Source organism: Panthera uncia, assembly GCF_023721935.1.
Source record: "Panthera uncia isolate 11264 chromosome C1 unlocalized genomic scaffold, Puncia_PCG_1.0 HiC_scaffold_4, whole genome shotgun sequence".
NCBI classification, from domain to species: domain Eukaryota; kingdom Metazoa; phylum Chordata; class Mammalia; order Carnivora; family Felidae; genus Panthera; species Panthera uncia.
The window spans coordinates 7,063,973-7,082,774 of record NW_026057585.1 but is presented as its reverse complement, the minus strand read 5'-3'; the positions used below and the strand labels follow the sequence as shown (position 1 = coordinate 7,082,774).

The window sequence follows — 18,802 nt, the reverse complement described above, 5'->3', positions numbered from 1 at the left end:
TCAAACAAGGTGCATATATTGTAATTAATTATAGGCTTTTTAAATGTCGTTAATCTCTAAGCTCCCCATCACCCCTGTTTTTCTTCCCCTTATAATTTACTTATTTTTTTAAAATTCTTTTTAATGTTTGTTTTTGAGACAGAGCATGAGGAGGGGAGGGGCAGAGACAGAGAGGGAAACACAGAATCCAAAGCAGGCTCTAGGCTCTGAGCTGTCAGCACACAGCCCGACGCGGGTCTTGAACCCACGAACCTTGAGATCATGGCCTGAGCCGAAGTCAGACACTTAAATGACTGAGTCACCCAGGTGCCCCTATAATTTACTTATTGAAGAAACCTCATCCCTGGTCCTATAGACCCCCCCATAGTCTGTACTATCATTCCACATGGTATGGTTTTTGCCAGCCAATCCCTGTGAGGGAGTCAAATATTTTTTCTTAATTTGACTTATTTTAAGACACAGAATCAGGATGATGTCATGGGAAGAAAATGAAACAAACAATTTCCAGAATTCAAAGATCTAAATTTTAATTCTATCTCCATTACATAAGTGAACTTGGGGAAGTCACCCCACCGGTTGAACCTGTCTCCTCACTCTCAAAAGGTAAACAACAACTCCTGTCCAGCCAGTCTAGAACAGTGGCTGTAAGCAACAAATAAGACGGTCAACTGGGGGGGGCTCTGCGAAAGGTGACAGGCTGGTCAGTGTGAGTTACGTTTCATCCACCAAGTGTTAAAAGTCTAGATTTAAAAAATCAGCACTTAAAAAAGAAAGACTATGTAACCATTAGACGCACATGAATTTCTATCTGTTACGATACATGCAACTCTAGAGAAAAGTATTCAAAACTCATCCATGGTATAAAAAGAGAGAGAGAGAGAGAGAGAGAGAGAGACATTTATTGTTGAAAAGAACCATTAAGATCATTAGGTTAGAAATGGGGGGGAAAGAAAAGGGTTCTTCAACATTTGCTTTGAGGGACTCCAGATATAGGTCTCCGATGTCAGCACTACTCCAGGATTTAAAGACCTAAGAACTATCTGGCAATGTTTCTCAAACTTTCAAAATCTATAATGCGGTGTGAACTATCAGTTTGGGAGGAAATGTAAAAGAAAGATGAGTGAATCACCATTATCTAATAACAAAAAGGGTTTGTTTGCAAATCAACAACATTATACCATATCAATGAGAGGGACTGAGAGGGACGAACTGGTGACAATCTTTTCTGGAGGTATCTACAGGGAAGGGCATCTTATTTGGGCACTCAATTCTAATGAGAAAGGTTAAATGAAAACCTATGCAAGGGCGAAATGCTGGAAATTCTCTTAATTAAAGTATTCCATATCATCCTATAGAGGATCTTATTCAGAAATTATTTCCTTCGAAGTATTTGCCTCTTGGGACATGCGAAGCTTTTCCAGATTTCAAATTGCTTGTTCATTCCGCATAAAATCCTTTCCTTCTCTTGTTGGTTATGTGCCTTACACACACGCCAAAGCCAGAAAAGCACACTGGTTTTGTTTTCTGTTCCCACAACAAGGCAACCATGTGCTAGCACGCAGATTGCATTTCCACACTGTACGGCTGGGATATCACGCGACACCCACTAGGTGGGAGTAATAGAGAAACGTTTGCTCCAAGCATAACAAAGTCATTGATTTTGCAGCTGGCTTTCAAATCTTCTGGACAATCATGCGACTTGTACAAACGGTGCCGCTTTGAGTGGCACTTCTGTGGGTTTGGTCTTTTCTCTGTCCTCAGGGACCAAAACCATCAGTGATGAACTGGACCTCATTTTACACTTTGTCTGGAAGTATTTGTTGGTTTTACCCAGGAAGTCATGCTGCTTTGTCTGAAAATGATATAGTTACCTTAACACCTCCATGTCGTTATTTGAAAGATTTCAAGAAGGATAATACATGGCAGACTCAGGGAGAATGGCTCAATAATCAAATCTAATTCAAGTTTTTTATATTCATTAGGTGTACGAACTGCCTTTTTCTGTTTCAATTGTTTATTCAAAAAAAAAATCGATTCACAGAATCACCCTCTCCTAACCCAAGGAAGCTCATATTCTGTATCTGCCCTAGAATCCTGTTCACTATCTATAATTATGAAATTATTCTGAATTAGAGTGGTTACTATTTTTATCTCTTCTTTTATGTTTTAATGAACCACTTTCAAATCACTGATCCTTTTGTCTGTGAACTGGGGATATATTGTCAAAAACTGAAAATAAAAATTGCAAATTACAAATGTACATGTTAAACAAAATAAAAGGAGCACAGCCAAGGAAGGCACACTGTCATGCTACTCATGGAGCGTGAGCCTAGACAAACGTACCAAATGCACATTCTTTGCGGCACACATGCAACCCTCAAGAACCCGATGGTTATTAAGAAATTATGGAGTGGTGTTGTGAATAGTTAAGAGCATGGGCTCCGGAGCCAGATGGCCTGATTGCAAAACCAGCCTCTGTCCCTTACTAGCTGTTGACCTTAGGCAATCAAACTAAACTCCCTTTGTCTTGGCTTCTCCCCAGAAAATCAAGACCGTCACTCGTAGCCAACTCACGCAGTTGTGTGAGGACTGAATTAATTAACAAATGTATTAGAATGATGCCGGACACAGAAAGGGCTATGAAATGTTAGCTTTATGTTATAATGGAATGTCTGTGAAAACTGTGACTTCTTTTACGCATCAGATTTGTGAAATGTAGGTCAGCCACTACATCTGTGGTTTGAAACTCACAAACCACCAGCGGTCCCTGGACCACACTTGTCTACGGTATCTCTGCCGTGACACATTTGGATATGTACTCACCTGGGACACAGGTTGCTAAAACCAGTGATGATGCCTGTTTGGACAACGGATTACTGATGATACACTCTATTTCCTGTGAGAGATCACTTTCCCTCTTAATAGAAACTTCAGATGAATTGGTGCTATTTTGACACTGTTCCGAGAAGCAATTCCAGGAGTACTTTATAAGGTTTACATGGCTGCTGTAGGTTTCCGGGATCCTGCAGCGGACTGTAATGTTTTCGGCAGTGAATGTGCAATTTAGTGTTGGAAATGGAAGAGGCTCTGGGAAAAAAAAAAAGAAATGTAATATTTAGTCCAGAAAAGAGTAATACTTAGACTCATCTTCTCCAAATAGATGAAGAGCTCCCAACTTCCTTATGAGTTTGAAAAGGCAAGCCGACCACCTTCCTTGAGCTCCAAGGGGAGAGAATTCTCTCTTCTCCTGGGTCAGACCTACCTGCTCACATTCAGACTACATACAGGCACCACATCCCTTATCCTCAATTCAGAAAGCCAAAAGATATTACCCAAGATAGTAGCAACGTCACATAGCTGCAAATCCTGATCTGAATTGACATGAGGATTTGTTTTTATTCTTCTTACTTCAAATATTCATTATCATGTTGTATCAAAAATATTCATGTGCTTGAATATGGGGCGGTCCCCCAAACTAAGTGGGTGCTTTGTAACATACATAGAGGAAAGAGTTAATACCACCTTTCTAAAACCTAAAAATGTTTAATTGAACAGTGTCTGCAAAACATCTGGTGCAGCTATACTGTGGGGAGGCCCTGATAATAAGTAGAGTAGGGGACGGCACCTGTCACGGACCTGCCAGTCTAGAGACCTTACTCCCAGCCTTCCTGTAGCAAGTGCTCCCTGCTGGCTATAGAGGGAAGGTGCCTGCGTGGCTCAGTCAGTTAAGCGTCTGACTTCGGCTCAAATCATGATCTTGCCGCTCGTGGGTTCAAGCCCTGCGTCGGGCTCTGTGCTGACAGCTGGGAGTCTGGAGCCTGCTTCGGATTCTGTCTCCATCTCTCTCAGCCCCTTCCCCATTTGTGCTCTCTCTCTCTGTCGCTGTCTCTCTCTCTCAAATATAAACAAATATTAAAAAAAAATTTTTTTAAAAGGATGGGTTAAGAACTGCAATGCTACTTTATCCTATTAGATATTCTTTCCTTTGTTAATTCATATACCTTCCTGCATCTCTACTTTGCCCCAACAACTAACCCAAAGAAATTTGAGAAAACACGTACAAATATATAGACTACCCAGAAAATGGTCATGGTAGCATTTGGATAATAAAATTTCAATGCATTATGAATATCTACTAAAAAGCAAATTAAAGCAAATTAATGTTCATATATGCTGCCATTTAAAAATGATATTTTCTAAAGCAAAGGAATGCCTATGTTCTAATTAGTAACCTAATATACTCTAAAAACTGGAAGTGTTCAATTCCTCTCCTCCCCCCCCCCCCCCCCAATTTTGTCAACACTCCTTTCTCACTCAGTTAAGTGAGACCTGAGTCACACATGACTTCCCTTTCTGCTTGGGGCTTCTTCAGTTGTTAGGTTTAATCCAGCTCACATAACTTGTTAGATGTGGCTTCAAAGTAGGCAATGGAAGCCTTTCCCCAAATTAAATTGTAAGCAACAGACCAATATCCTTCAGGAAGATAAGCAGTTGTTCTCTTGACTCAAAATTGGGAAGCCCAGAGCTTCTCCCAGGCCTCCTCAGGTCCGTCCTGCCTCCCACACTCGGAGATTGGCTCCTGAAGCACCTCCAAGCAGCCCTGTGTATCTCCATGCAGCTGAGAAACACACCTGATGGTTCCAGATTCTGCGTGTTCCTGTGCCTGCCTCTGCAACTGGGCTGGGCATTTCCCAGCGGCATGAAACCGAGTTTTCTAGTTCCTTAGAAATGTTCCATGGAAGAGCTTCTCAAATATTAACGTGCATGAGGATCACCGGGGTATGTGTTAAAAATGCAGATTGCTGGGCCCCGTCACCCCAGGTGACCCGGATGCGGGTGCTCCGTGTGTTCTGTTACAGATTCTTGCTCACTGATCCAGTACGGTCAACGTCTAGTATGTCATCAAACACTTTCTAGACTGAAAAGACGTGCCTCATGAGCCCCCAGACTGTGCATCTTTGGAGGGTAAAGGCTAGATATCACTCACCTCTCAACCACAGCATCTGACATAACACATGGAGCACAGGTGGCTCCTCTAGAAGAACAGATATTGGACACATGGAGGGATAGATGGTGGATGGATGGATGGATGGATGGATGGATGGATACGTTCAGGGAGGCAGTTTCAAATTATCCTCTCCACTCTATAAAATGTAAATCCTTCAATCAGCTCCCCTCCGAAAAAGGAACAGTGTGGTGCCTAAAAGCATGGACTTAAGAGCATGACTGCCTGGGTTCACACCATTTGCCTTTGGGAAGTTACCTTATCACAACTCCCCCCTGGCCCCGTTCCCTACCTAGGTTTCCTCTCCTGTGCAATAAAGAAACAAACAGTATGTCCCCTTTAGGATTCTGATAAGGATGAAATGAGATGATACAGATAATTCCTGCCATATGGATCACCATGCAGTGCCGGCACAGAGATGCCAGCTGTAACAGAGCACAGGACAAGAAGGAGAGGCTCCCCAGGAGGGTGTGTAACACCACCAGGAGTTGGGAGGTGTGAGCTTTGGCCCTGGAGAGTGGTGTGACCGCGGCCCTTGCGATAGCTGGAACACGTTTAAGGCATCATATAGCCCAGGCCTCTTGTTCTACAGATGGGAAAACCCGTTGCTAAATCCGTCTCATTTTCATCTGTAAAATAGAATACTTTAAAGACTGTGAAGTCTAGTGGAATATAAAAGTAATCTGAAAGGACATTTGAAAGGAAGACTTTGTATTATTTTCCATGTTGTTAGAGCTCACTTAACTGAATAGAAGCTCTTTCTGGCGGTCTCATTACACTTCTGTGGCCAGAAAGCAAACCTCAAAGAGCCCGTCCCACTCACCAAAAAGCATGCAAACCTTCCTGCAGCATCAGGCTCAGAGCTCCTACAACTCAGATCTCTCTGTCTGTAAGCTTCACAGTCCTACACTGCCCATGAGAATTCCCACAGCTATTGCTAACAAATGTTAGTTCCACCTGTACCTGAAGCAGTATTAAACTGGCAGGAAAGGCACTTATTTCATCCCTAAGATAACTCAGCCAATTTATAGTGAATGGATTCAGCTCACTGCTCTGTAAGGCTGAGAACTGCTTATACACATCTGATCACATTTGTACATTTCTATTAACTCTAATAAAAAGTCATATCTCTTTAGATTACTTAAGGATAGAGCAGTTAATTCTACTTACGTGGACATCACCATCTTTACTGCAACCAAAAAAAGCAAGACGTAATAAGCATTGGTGGTGGAAATTTGAAGGGGATTTTGAGGGAAGAAGGAAACCAAATATCAACTTACACACAGAAGGAAGTAGATGCCTGAATTTAGGGGGTGCCAGGAAATCCCCCTGCCTAAAATATCCTTTCTGAAAATCTCCCATTAGGCCCCGTGTCTCCGGAAGATCACCAAGTCACTTAAACATTAACAAACCCTGAAGGAAGTATGCTTTCCTCATTCCCCTCCCCACCCCCCGAAAAAGTATGACCAATCGTTTTCTCATTCAGGTGTGAAGCGTGAAATCTCGAGTCATCTTATGTCTTTTTATAACCAAAATCTAATTTTGTTGGCTCTTTCTTAGAAATATTTTCCCTTTCTTCCCTTTCCAAATATCTACTAGCAACACTTCTGTCTCCCTGGATGATCACAGTAGCTTCCAAACTGGTGTCTCCTCTAATTTACCATAAACACTTACCATCTTATTAATGATCCAAAAACAGATTTTATCAAGTCACTTATCTGTTCCAGTATGGGCTACAGGGGCTCCCCACTGCCACAGGCTAAAATCCAGACTCTTAAGCCAGGAATTGGGGTCCCACATTTAATGCTGCCAGTATCACTGCCTCCTGATGAAAAACCACCCCACCCCTGCCCCCGTACTGTGGTCCTCTGCAGGGTTTTGCAAATTCAGCTTCCTAAGGGCTATCCACCAGTTGATCTAACTACTGAAATCAAGCACCTTTGTTCAATTACTGTGGAATTTTAAAAAATAAATTATTTTTAAGCATTTCATCAAGCTTAAAAAGAGAAATTAATTCAAGTGTTTGAACTGTTTTACAAACTCTATGAAAGAGCTCCTAACATGCATTCCACTGTTAAATAGAGAACCCAGAAATGGACCTACAAATACATGGCCAATTAATCTTCGACAAAGCAGGAGAGAGTATCCAATGGAAAAAAAGATGATCTCTTCAGCAAATGGTGCTGGGAGAACTGGACAGCGACATGCAGAAGAATGAAATCAGACCACTTTCTTACACCGTTCACAAAAATAAACTCAAAATGGATGAAAGATCTAAATGTAAGATAGGAAGCCATCAAAATCCTGGAGGAGAAAACAGGCAGCAACCTCTTGACCTCGGCTGCAGCAACTTCTTATTTGACCTGTCTCCAAAAGCAAGGGAAACAAAAGCAAAAATGAACTATTGGGACCTCATCAAGATAAAAAGCTTCCACACAGAGAAGGAAACAATCCAAAAAGGCAACCAGCAGAATGGGAGAAGATACTTACTTGCAAATGACAAATCGGATAAAGGATTAGTATCCAAAATCTATAAAGAACTTACCAAACTCAACACCGAAAAAAAAACAAATAATCCAGTGAAGAAATGGGCAGAAGACATGAATAGACACTTCTCCAGAGAAGACATCCAGATGGCCAACAGACACATGAAAAGATGCTCAGTATCACGCATCATCAGAGAAATACAAATCAAAACCACAATGAGATCCTACCTCAGAACTGTCAAAATGGCTAAAATTAATGACACAAGAAACGACAGGTGTTGGCGAGGATGCAGAGAAAAGGGAACCCTCTTGTATTGTTGGTGGGAATGCAAACTGGTGCAGTCACTCTGGAAAACAGTATGGAGGTTCCTCAAAAAATTAAAAATAGAAATGCCCTATGATCCAACAATTGCACTACTAGGTATTTATCCAAAGGATACAAAAACACTGATTTGAAGGGACACATGCACCCCAATGTTTATAGCAGCACTATCAACAATAGCCAAATTACGGAAAGAGCCCAAATGTCTATCGACTGATGAATGGATAAAGAAGGTGTGATATATATATATGTGTGTGTACACACACACACACACGTACAAACACACACACACACACACACACACACACACACACACACAGGAATACTACTCAGCAATGAAAAAGAATGAAATCTTGCCATTTGCAACAACGTGGATGGAACTAGAGTGTATTAGGCCAAGTGAAATAAGTCAGAGAATGACAGTTATCACACGATTTCACTCATATGTGGAATTTGAGAAACTCAACAGATGACCATAGGGGAAGGGAAGGAAAAATAAAACAGAGAGGGAGACAAACCATTAGAGACTCTTAAGTACAGAGAACAAACTGAGGGTTGCTGGCAGGGTGTTGGCTGGGGGGATGGGCCAAATGGGGGATGGGCATTCAGGAGGGCACTTGTTGGGATGAGCACTGGGTGTTATATGGAAATGATGAATCACCGGGTTCTACTCCTGAAACCAATACTACACTGTATGTTAACTAATTTGAATTTAAATTAAAAAAAAAAAAAAAGGATTCCATTGTCATCTAGATTCAAAATCAATCTTTTTAGTTGCTAGTTCTATAAACTGCCAGATCCCAAACCTGCATGTTTTAAAAATTCTGCTTCATCAAAGGGATCCATGGTTCTAACAGAATGCCTGCATACCCTAAAAAGCCTCACTTTTCTAAATGGAGTTGATCTTCTTCTGGACAAACCAGCCACCCAGTCTGAGAGCCCCCATTTCTGTCAACTGCACCTCCCACGTCCCAGACACCTAGTTTGATTGCTTTCATTGCTAGAACAAATATTTGTGGAATGCCTACTAGCCACTGAAGTCCCTTACTGAGCTCTGGGGCTATAACGATGAACAAGAGAGAAAGTCTCTCTTCCTCCTAATGTCTCCAGCAGAGCAGGTAGGTGAATTGGTGAATAGCAGTGGTTTATCCAGCTTGTCACCGCCCCTCCCCTGTTCCACTGAGACTGCCTCAAACAGGACTTGGAGAGCCCAGACTTGAACTTCTACATTGGACTTTCTGCCTCTTCTCCATCCCCTGGGAACCATCTTACACACTTTGCCACCGGTTGGATCTTCCTAAAACACCTTTGGCATGGAGGCAGCAGGACTAGAACAACACCCTCTTCTGGGAGAAAACAAGTGAACCTGGGATCCCACAGAGGGGAGAGATGACTACAGACTCAGCTGTGAATGCTGGGATGGGGGCAGTGGTAGCACAGAAAAGTTAGCCAAAAGGCAAGGACAACAGTAGGATGCCCGAGAACACAAAGAGAAGGCCATGGATGCCAGATCCCATACAGCCTTGCAGGCCACTACAGGTCAGAGTGAGAGGGGGCCACTAGAAGGCTCTCGGCAGATGAATGGCATCCCCCGGCCTCTGTTTTAAGATCACTCTGGCTGCCTGTATTTAAAAACAAAGTGTGGTCATAATATATGTAAGTCAAACAGCTATGCTGTATACCTTAACTTATATGGTGACAGATGTCAATGAGGTCTCAATGAAACTGGGGGGAAACTGGGCAAGGGTGGAAGCTGGGCGACCAATCAGGTGACCACGGCAATCTTCCAGATGCGGAAGCAGCAGCCTTGGACCAGCACCAGAGGAAGTGCTGAGAGGTGGTCAGATTCTGTGAAACCAAAAAATTTCCTGGTGGAATAAACATGGTGTTCAAGAGGAAGAGGAATAGAAAGAGAAGCACAGTGCCAAAGATGACCCCAAGGCTTTCGCCTGAGCAAATGAAAGGGTGGAGATCCCGCCAACCAAGCTGGGGGAGATTTGGGGAGGAACAGGATTCAGAGGAAAGTTGAGGAGCTCACTCCTGGACTTGTGGTATTTCAGAGGCCAATCAGGTGTCCGAGTGGAAATACACAGTAAGCAGCTGGAAACACACATAAGGAGCTCAGTGGGGGGCTGGACTAGAGCTCTCAATCTGTGCATTATCGGCAACAAAGTGATATTTAAAGCCGGACCCCTGGATGAGCTCACCCACCTGGGTTGTGAATGCGCAGAGAAGAGTGGCTTATGCCTTAAAGTCTCCAGGGCTAAGAGGTTGGCAAGATGAGGGAACCAGCCAAGGAAGCTGAGAAGGAACTGTTAGTGAGTTAAAACCAGGAGAGGGTGGTGTCCTGGATGCCAAGAGAAGGCAGGGTCTCAAAGAGGAGGGAGTGATCGGCTCTGTGGGATGCTGCTGGGCGGCAAGAAAGACATGGGTAGAGCATGAATGGATCTCTGGACTCGTTAATGAGGACGTCAAGAGCTTTGGTGCAGTGAGGGAGTGAAAGCCTGTTTGGAGTGGGTTAAAGTGAACAGGAGGAAAGGGGTTATAAAGCAAATACAGACAACTCTTCAAGGGGACTTTCTATAAACTCAAGACAGCAAGTGGGTGGCAGCTGGAGGGGTGGAGGGGGCACGAGAGGGCTCCCAGTGATGGCATGAATATCTGATGGCATACTGCCCGCTGGTGGGGATGGGCTGGCAGCTCTCGGAGGAGACTGTCGCAGGAGCAGAGCAGATGTCCCTGAGCGCAGTGACAGGAGGCGGGCCTCGGGGCACAGTGGAGGGCTTGGTCCTGTGACCAGGGAGAGACAGCAGGCTCAAAGGCAGGTAGGCAGAAGGGCTGAGGGTGACGTCCTGGGGAAATTCTCCTCTGAGGGCTTCTCTTCCACAGTGAAACAAGAAGCAAAGCCTTCAGCTGAGGACTGGGTCTGGAGAAGGGGGGTGTTCGAGGCTTGAGGAGAGGGGACGTTGGACTTGACTGAGGCGAGTGACCAGAAATGTACAGTGTGGGGCTCTGCGGGGCGATGCGTTTCTCTGCGGCCACGGTGTGTGAGATGGATGAGATGAGACTGGTTTGAGACTGGCTGGACAGGCCATATGAGTCCGACCCGCTTAAAAAGGAGCAAGGAAGCTAGGCAGGCCTTCCAGTGAGCGAGCATGCCTGGGCGGCCTCAGGAGGACGGGGGCCACACGAAGTGAAGGAAAGGCAGAGTTGAGCGGAGAAAGGAGCTTCACATGGCAGTGGGACACCTGGCGTGTCACAGCGGAGGGCTTAGAATGAGTGGTGGTGACAACGTCTAGGCTCTATCCATGGGCGGGGTGGTAGGAGGGAGGACAAGATCATCACGGGAGAGATGAGGGACTCAGAAGCCAGGATACTAGAATTACATATTTAATATTATAACCACTAAGAATTAATGACAGCAGGAACATCAGAAACAGCAAAAGGCAGCCAGGCATTCGAATGACCCAAAAACGTTGGGATGTACCCATGGGCCTTACAGTTGATGACAACAAGGAAGGAGAAGAACCCAGAAGCAACGGCAAGCAGCACGGAGGAACCTATACCCTCTCTCCAGTTCCAGTGTAAAGTGATATAGGAGAGGAAAAAAAAAAAAAAAAAATCTACCTCCTGGGGTGGGGTGCAGGTGGAAACAGAGCGTCATCTATCAAAGGGGCTCAAAGAGTTCTGAGCTCATGACTGCCACTCCATCCCTTTCCAGAATATTCCTAGTAAGACAAGTGATGCTGAGGCCAGCAGCCCCACCCAGCTGGGGCTGCTCTCTCCACCTCGGTCACATCCCCTCCTCGCTCAGAGGATGACAAGGGGACTGAAACTGGCCCCTGTGTGCCAGATGGAGAGGAAAACCCTGACAGCCCAAGAGACCTAATCCTTTTATTCCTCATAAACCATTCATTTGTGTTAGTCTCTTAAAATAGTTGGCAATTTGCCGTGTAAAACAAACCAACTTATCGAATGCTTACCAATCACGTAAAGGGTGAACTTGGTATCGGTAACGCTTGAAAGTTCGACTTCATAGTCCTCTTCATCCGATGATGTTAGATTGAAGATGGTAAGGTTTCCTGATGTGATGTCCAGATGAACCCTATCTACAAACGGCGGGTAAGCTCTGGGCTTTAAGAGTTCTTCATCCCATTCTACGACTTTATCTTTTTTTTTTTTCCACATTATCTCTTTAATGGGTATAGAGCCCGATGTGTACAAAGTTACGCTCATGTTTACAGTTCCGTATATCGGCTGGGGCTCACAGCTGATGAAGTCTAGGAGGGAAAAAGAAAGTGGTTAGGAAAAACAACACGACTTTATTGAAAGTAGAAAGCCATCTTCCAAGATGCTCTCTGGGGGGAAAAAAAAGTTAAATTTAGCAGTAAAAATTATTCATCAGCTACTTGCTGTGCTAACTTGATAACCACTGACAGAAAATAGAGCGAGTAGAACATGCTTGACCATGCGAAGCTTACTCTTTTAAGGGGAGGACTGGGGCTCGCATAAATGCAAGAACTGTATTCAGTTCTGGTGGGGCACCAAACCCATGCCAGGTACTGTGGGCAAGGCTGTGAATGTGACAGCTGACCACACAGGTGTCACTCTAGGCCCTCAAGAAGTCCCACAGTGTGGAGAAGACAAAGCAGGCATGGGAGCCACCTCGTCAAGGGCCTTCCCCAGGAAGTGACAGTAATACCGCACTGGGGGCATCCCTGAGGGACAAGAGGTGCCGGCTGAGGGCTGGGGGAGGAGAGGTAATCATTCTGAGAGAGGAAGCAGTGCCTCCAAAAAGACAGGCCTTGAAGTCAAGAAGGAGCTTGGTGTGTTTGAGGAAATAAAAGCAGCTCCCAACGGCTAGACAAAGAGAGCAAGTGAGTCACGGGTGGGGAATGAGGCTGGAGAGGCAGGCGGGCCCAGGTGACAGTGCCCATTCATGGGCTACTGGGGGTGTCAGATAAGACATGCTAAGGGTTTGGGATTTATCCTAATGGCAAGGGAAAGCCGTAGGAAGGCTTTAAACATAAGACTGGCACGATATAATTTAAGTTTCGGCAGACTGGCCCTGCCAGCAGAGTGGAGAGTGGTTACTGGGGACAGGCACGGAGGCAGGGAAACCAGAATCAAGGTCAGTGCTGGAGCACCGAGAGGGTGGAGGACTGGACGGACCAGACCGGGGTGTGGGTGGGGGGAATGGACAAAAGGGCAGATTCCAGAGCCCCTTGGGAGAGAGCGCAACAGGGATTAGTGAAGTGGTGGGGGGGTGAGGGAGAGGGGGGAGTTAACGGTGTTGGTCAGGCATCCTTCTTGGCTGACTGACTTGGGGCTATTAGCTGAGGTCAGAAACAATGACTGAGAAGCAAGTCAGGGGGCAAGATGCAGAGTAAGAGCACGGGGACTAGGTTCGGTGGTGTGGGGGAGCTGGCCCCAACTGTTAGCATCTCTGCGGGACCCCATTCAGCCAAGCCTGGCTGACAGCTTGAAATCCACATGGCGGGAGTATTTACAGCACAGAAACTAACGCTTCAAACAGACACTCCTGCCTACTCCACGCCAATCCAATTGTTCGATATTTACTACCACCACTGGACTGGAATATTTTTGATACCCCAAAATGGGTTTAAATGCATCTGGTTCCAGACCTGACTTTCTTGTTAAGAGAGAAGAACAGCTGTAAAGGGAAAGGCATTAAAGATAAATTAAAACTTGATTGAAGTTTTTGCCTAGTAGCAAGCATGGTAATTGAAAGAGCATGGGAAAAATCAAGACTATTAGACCGGTTGTAGGCAACGTGTTCAGTGATTTCAAATACAAAGGAAATCTCTCCCATTTGCCGATTGTGAGGATTTTTGGAACCTGCCTCCCTTAATTAAGGGAGGCTGCCCATAGAAATACACCAGCAGCCCTCCATGCTTTGCTGATCACGCCCTCTTTCTTGCACTTGACTAGAGCACATGGGAAGGTGGATGAGAGGGAGAAGGATTTGAGGAGTGAGGATCTATCCACAGCCACCAGTGGAGGCTCCAAGTGTCTTGTGAGTGAGTGAGTGAGTGAGTGAGTGAGTGAGTGAATGGGAGTGGGTAGGGTGGTGGGTGAAGAGAAGGGGTATGAGAGGAAGCTTGGCTGCAGAAAGACGGATGGCTGCTGTCTTCCCAGGGGCAGGCGATGTGTCCTGGGCTTGAGAACAAGAGGAAGAAAGAAGTCAGGGATGGAGTGAGATTGGCGAGAAGCACGGTGGGGAGGTGGGGGGAGGGGGGAGACCAGTTCCGACAAATTCAGTTTGGGGCTGGAAGAAACTTGCAAAATTATTTAGTTGAATTACCCGCATTTCACAGGTGAAGTGACAGGGCACCAAGCAAAATGAAGGAAAATGTCACCAAATGCCTACTCGCTGCATGTGGTGTGTTCACGTACCCTCGTGTCCCTTTTTACCGCTCGTCACACACTTTGCAGTGACCACGTCGCGCAGGTGAACAACCAGGCTCCGAGAGGCACATCAGTGTTCGAGCCCCGCGTCGGGCTCTGTGTTGACAGCTCAGGGCCTGGAGCCTGTTTCGGATTCTGTGTCTCCCTCTCTCTCTGCCCCTCCCCTGCCCTATTTCTTTCTCTCTCTCTCTCTCTCTCTCTCTCCAAAATAAACATTAAAAAATTGTTTTGATGTGTTTAATAACAAAGTATATAATAGACACATAGATACAATTTTATACAGATGCAGAGCAATGATATATCTACTTAGCACAGTCTTCTTCTCTGGCCTGGGTGTGTGGCTTGGAGGGCTTACCCTATCCCCCAATCCCTATAACCACCCTCAGTCCTGTAAACTATGTTAACAACTCTGAATATATCCTTTGCTATTCTTCTACCTGCTCATATCATCAAATAGAGATAAAGATATATCACATAGAACGCATATATATACATATGTGTATATATATACACATGCGTATGTGTGTATGCGTATGTGTGTACATATACACATATATATGTATATATGCGTTCTATGTGATATATACACACACACACACACACACATACACACAAAGAATTTGCCATGGTTTAACAAAAAATGGTCTTATGCACACGTCTCTGCATTTTGCCCTTCCAATCAAGAATACTTCATAAAAGTCCCACCAAATCCACTGGTGTGGCAAGACTTTCCTCCTTTTAGTGGCCTCCTATTATGCCAGGGTACGAACGAACCACAATAAACCAGCTATCCATCACTGCTGAACACACCTTCTCTCCCTAGCCTCTTCTATTGCAGTAACTGTAATAATGATTCCTCTGTACAAGTTCTTGTGTATTTGTGGTCTCATATCTATGGCAGAGTGTGCCAGGAGTGGGAATGAATCAAAGGGCAAACAAATTTTTTATGTTAATAGGAGCTCCCACGCTGCTGGCTTCTGCTTGTCACATTTCCATCAGTAACACCTGAGTTACCTTTTCCTTGTGCTCAGCAAGCATCCCGTGATTTTTTTTTTTTGCACGTTTAATTATCAGACATAAAGCGATATTTCACTGTTATCTGAATTTGCATTTTCCTGCCCTCTAGAAATTTAGGCATCTTTTCCGCTTTTGCGTTATTTGGATCTCCTTTTCTGAAAACTGTCTTTTCACATCCTTTGCCATTTTCTCCCGTTGGGTTGTCTTTTTTTCATCAAAGTTTACGAGTTCCTTATACGTTATAAACTTTTTGTTACCTGTATTATAATCTTTCCCCAAGGTGGGTGGTGGTGTCGTTCCCTAACACAGGGGACATGGAGGAGGGCCAGCTTTGGGCGGGAAGATTGTGCTTTCAGTCGCAGACACTGTGTAGCGATGTCCAGTAGGCTGCTGGGCACACAGGTCTGGGGCTCACAGGAGGTGATACAGACTTGGGACTCATCACATTTGTAGTGGTTACTGTCTAGCATTCTAGTCCCACAGCAAAGTCTTTTCCATTGCACTTCCGAGACTTAAACCGGAGAGATAAGTTGCCGATAGGACAATTGCCAATGAAAAAAGAATAGGAGTTGTTTCTCAAAGGTCACACACCCTGAATGAATGAATGAATGAATGAATGAATGAATTTGCACTCAAATAGCAGCAAAGGAAAGGAGTCAGCAGTGAGCGGGTTGCTTTGTGGATAACTGAGTGGTCAAAAGAGGGACCACAGGGACACCAACTTACCATGCCAGAGGGCAGAACAGTAAGTACCAGACTCTCAGCCAGATGGGCCCAGCTGAACTCTCAAAAGCCTCCCAAACTAGGCTTCCTCAGCTGTAAAATGTAAATCAGAATGCCTACCACAAAGGATCGTTTTGAGGTTTGAATAAGATTGAGAGTCTTCAGGGATGCCTGGGTGGCTCAGTCGGTTAAGCGGCATTCTCTTGGTTTGGGCTCAGGTCATGATCTGAGTTTTGTGAGCTCGAGCCCCGCGTCAGGCTCTGTGCTGACAGCACGGAGCCCACTTGGGATTCTCTCTCTGCTCCTCCCCCACACTGTCTCTATCTCTCTCAAAATAAATAAACTTAAAAAAAAAAAAAGATGGAGGGTTTTTAAACAATAGCTGAAATGAATGAAGTAGGCTTTCAACAGGGCTTCCCTCTTTCTCTTTCAGTGAGCCAAGCCACATCAAGGCCTTTGTCGTACGTGATCCTGGCTGTGTGAGACCTTTCATCATTTCACCTAGTGTGAGGTTTCATCATTTAAAATGAGAGAGAGGCGGGGGGAGAGAAAACATGTATCAGCGATTGCCTGAACAGATATTCCATGCTAGCCAGAATTTTTTTAATTTGTATTGAAGAGTACTGAAAGATCTTTTAAAGATATGAGAGTACCTCAATGCCTATAGATAGAGGGATCATATATTTAAAAACAGCTCCGACTCCAAATATTTTGTTGCAGCGTCCTCACAAAACATCATCACCGCACCCAATGTTGATAATTCTTCTCATATGGCTTGAAGTCAGGAGTGGAGCCCGAATATTTTGCAAAAATGAAGTGCCCTGATTTTTGACTTAGAAAACGTGGCCACCATGACTATTGAGCGAAGGCAGAAGGATCCCCACTCCTGGCCACAAATTCCTCTGCGTGTTGTTACTTGGGTTCTGGGCTTGAGACTGACTGCTCTTTTTGGTTTATTTAACCACTCACGTAGATAGTACTTGCTGTCTGCGAGGCACTGTTGCAAGAGCTCTACGAGTACGTATCCGGTGAGTCCTCTGAAGAGCCACGTTAGGCAGGCGTTATCTCTGACCCTATTGTGCAGAGGAGGAAACTGAGGCACACGAAGATTGAGTGAGTAGCTAGTGTGGTGGGGAAACTGGCTCCAGAACGCTCTTAAGCACTGTTTCTTACCGGGGCTATGTGGCATGTGGCTACCAAAGCCGTGACATGATACAGCATTTCTGTGGCTGCAGTTTCTACGATGCAGTTGGACAGCAGAGGGTGGGAACGAGAGGCTCGAGCTGCTCTGGCTGAGCCACAAGTGCGTCTCTGAGACGTGCGGGTGAGGCACCAAGCTCGCTGGCCCCCGAATCACTGAATGTCAGGGCCCCAGGGGTCCTGACAGAACAGGAGTCTGTGGCCCCCACCGCCCCCGACCTCACATACATGAGGAAACTGAGAAGGTCTGATTGAACAAGAAAGTGATAAACCCAAACCTCCAAAATGCGACAGGGGGACCCAAATTCAAAACCTGGGTTTTGTGATGGTGGCGGTGTCGTTTGTAAACAACTTCAGATGTGACAAAGGGACACGGGACAGGGCTTCACAATGAAAGACCATGAGAAACGAAGGCCTTTGTGTGCAGTGGTAAGTCATACACGGGGTGGGGACAGGAGTGGCTCGAACGTAGGGCGAGCAGAGCAAGGAAAGAGCAGGGAAGGAAACAAGGAGGGGCAAACAAAGACGTTACCAGGGGAACGAACCAAACCACAGGAGCCACCAAGGAGCCTGGGAGAACTGGCAGATGAAACACTGGCAGAGACCAACAATGCAGCCCACAGACAGAGGGGGCGCTGGTGAGCACGTGCTCCTCAGGGGACTGACTCCTCAGCTCCCACCCACGTGGGCACATAGAATTTGCAGAACTTCTGCTTTTCCAAAAAATGCTGCACATTCAGATTTCATGGAAAACTTCTCATTCGTAAAAGCTGGCAACTAATTCCAAGCTGAGTTCAAGGGTATCCCCAGCCAGGCTAACCCTCTGAGGACAAAGACAGTGTCATCCTTGGTCTTTGTCGTATCCGCGTGGTCTGGCACAGGAAGGACACTCCATAAATGTTTGTTGAGTGCCTTCACTTATCTGAATACAGCTTAACTGTAGTCCAAAAGGCGGGGCTTCCTGACAAAAACCACAGAAGTTGGCAGTTACCCCAAACCCTGAGCTTTGCAAATCCCCAAGCTGCTATGGAATCTGGTTGATGAATCGTGAACTCAGCAAAGAGAAGTGGAGACATTTAACTGGAGCTGAAGAGTAAGTGGCCTGGGACCCCTCGTGTGCAGGCAAAACAGTCCCCTTCCCCTGACACCTACCACCAGCCCCACAGCCAGACTGGGGGGGGGGGGGAGGGGGGGAGTGCTGGATTCCCACTCCCATCTCTCCCCCACTGCTGTTCCTTTGGGGATGGTCCCCTTTGTCCCCTGCTTCCCCTTCCAGCTTAACTAGGCTACACCTCCTACTGTACCAGATCCGCTTGTACCCATGCAGGATGTCAGCTCCTAATCAAAAGTAATAGCCCGTCTGAGGTTTAAGGAGAAGCAAGGTGTTCACTGATGCCATTTCTTAGAAAGGAGCTGCCCACCCTCCCGGGATCTGGAAGGAAGGTTTTTCTTGAGTTTTTTTTTTTTTTTTTTTTTTTTTTTTCCTTAGAAATGAACAATGCGATTTTAAAATGAGGGGTGCCTGGGTGGCTTAGTCGGTTGAGCGTCTGACTTCAGCTCAGGTCATGATCGTGAGTTCCAGCCCCACGTCGGGCTCTGTGCTGACAGCTCAGAGCCTGG

The 18,802-nt window shown here is 45.5% G+C and overlaps 1 protein-coding gene across 2 annotated transcripts in view; it reads right to left on the bottom strand.

Annotated features, from left to right (window-relative positions):
• Nucleotides 1-18,802, bottom strand: part of CD58 (CD58 molecule) — a 39,803-nt gene that overhangs the window by 10,398 nt on the left and 10,603 nt on the right. For both annotated transcript variants that reach the window (XM_049618386.1, XM_049618385.1), the window contains exons 2-3: nucleotides 11,797-12,093; nucleotides 2,824-3,087 (exon numbers count right to left, since the gene is read on the bottom strand). In XM_049618386.1, coding sequence (XP_049474343.1) covers nucleotides 2,824-3,087; nucleotides 11,797-12,093 — 561 coding nt within the window. The remainder of the gene's footprint in view (nucleotides 1-2,823; nucleotides 3,088-11,796; nucleotides 12,094-18,802) is intronic.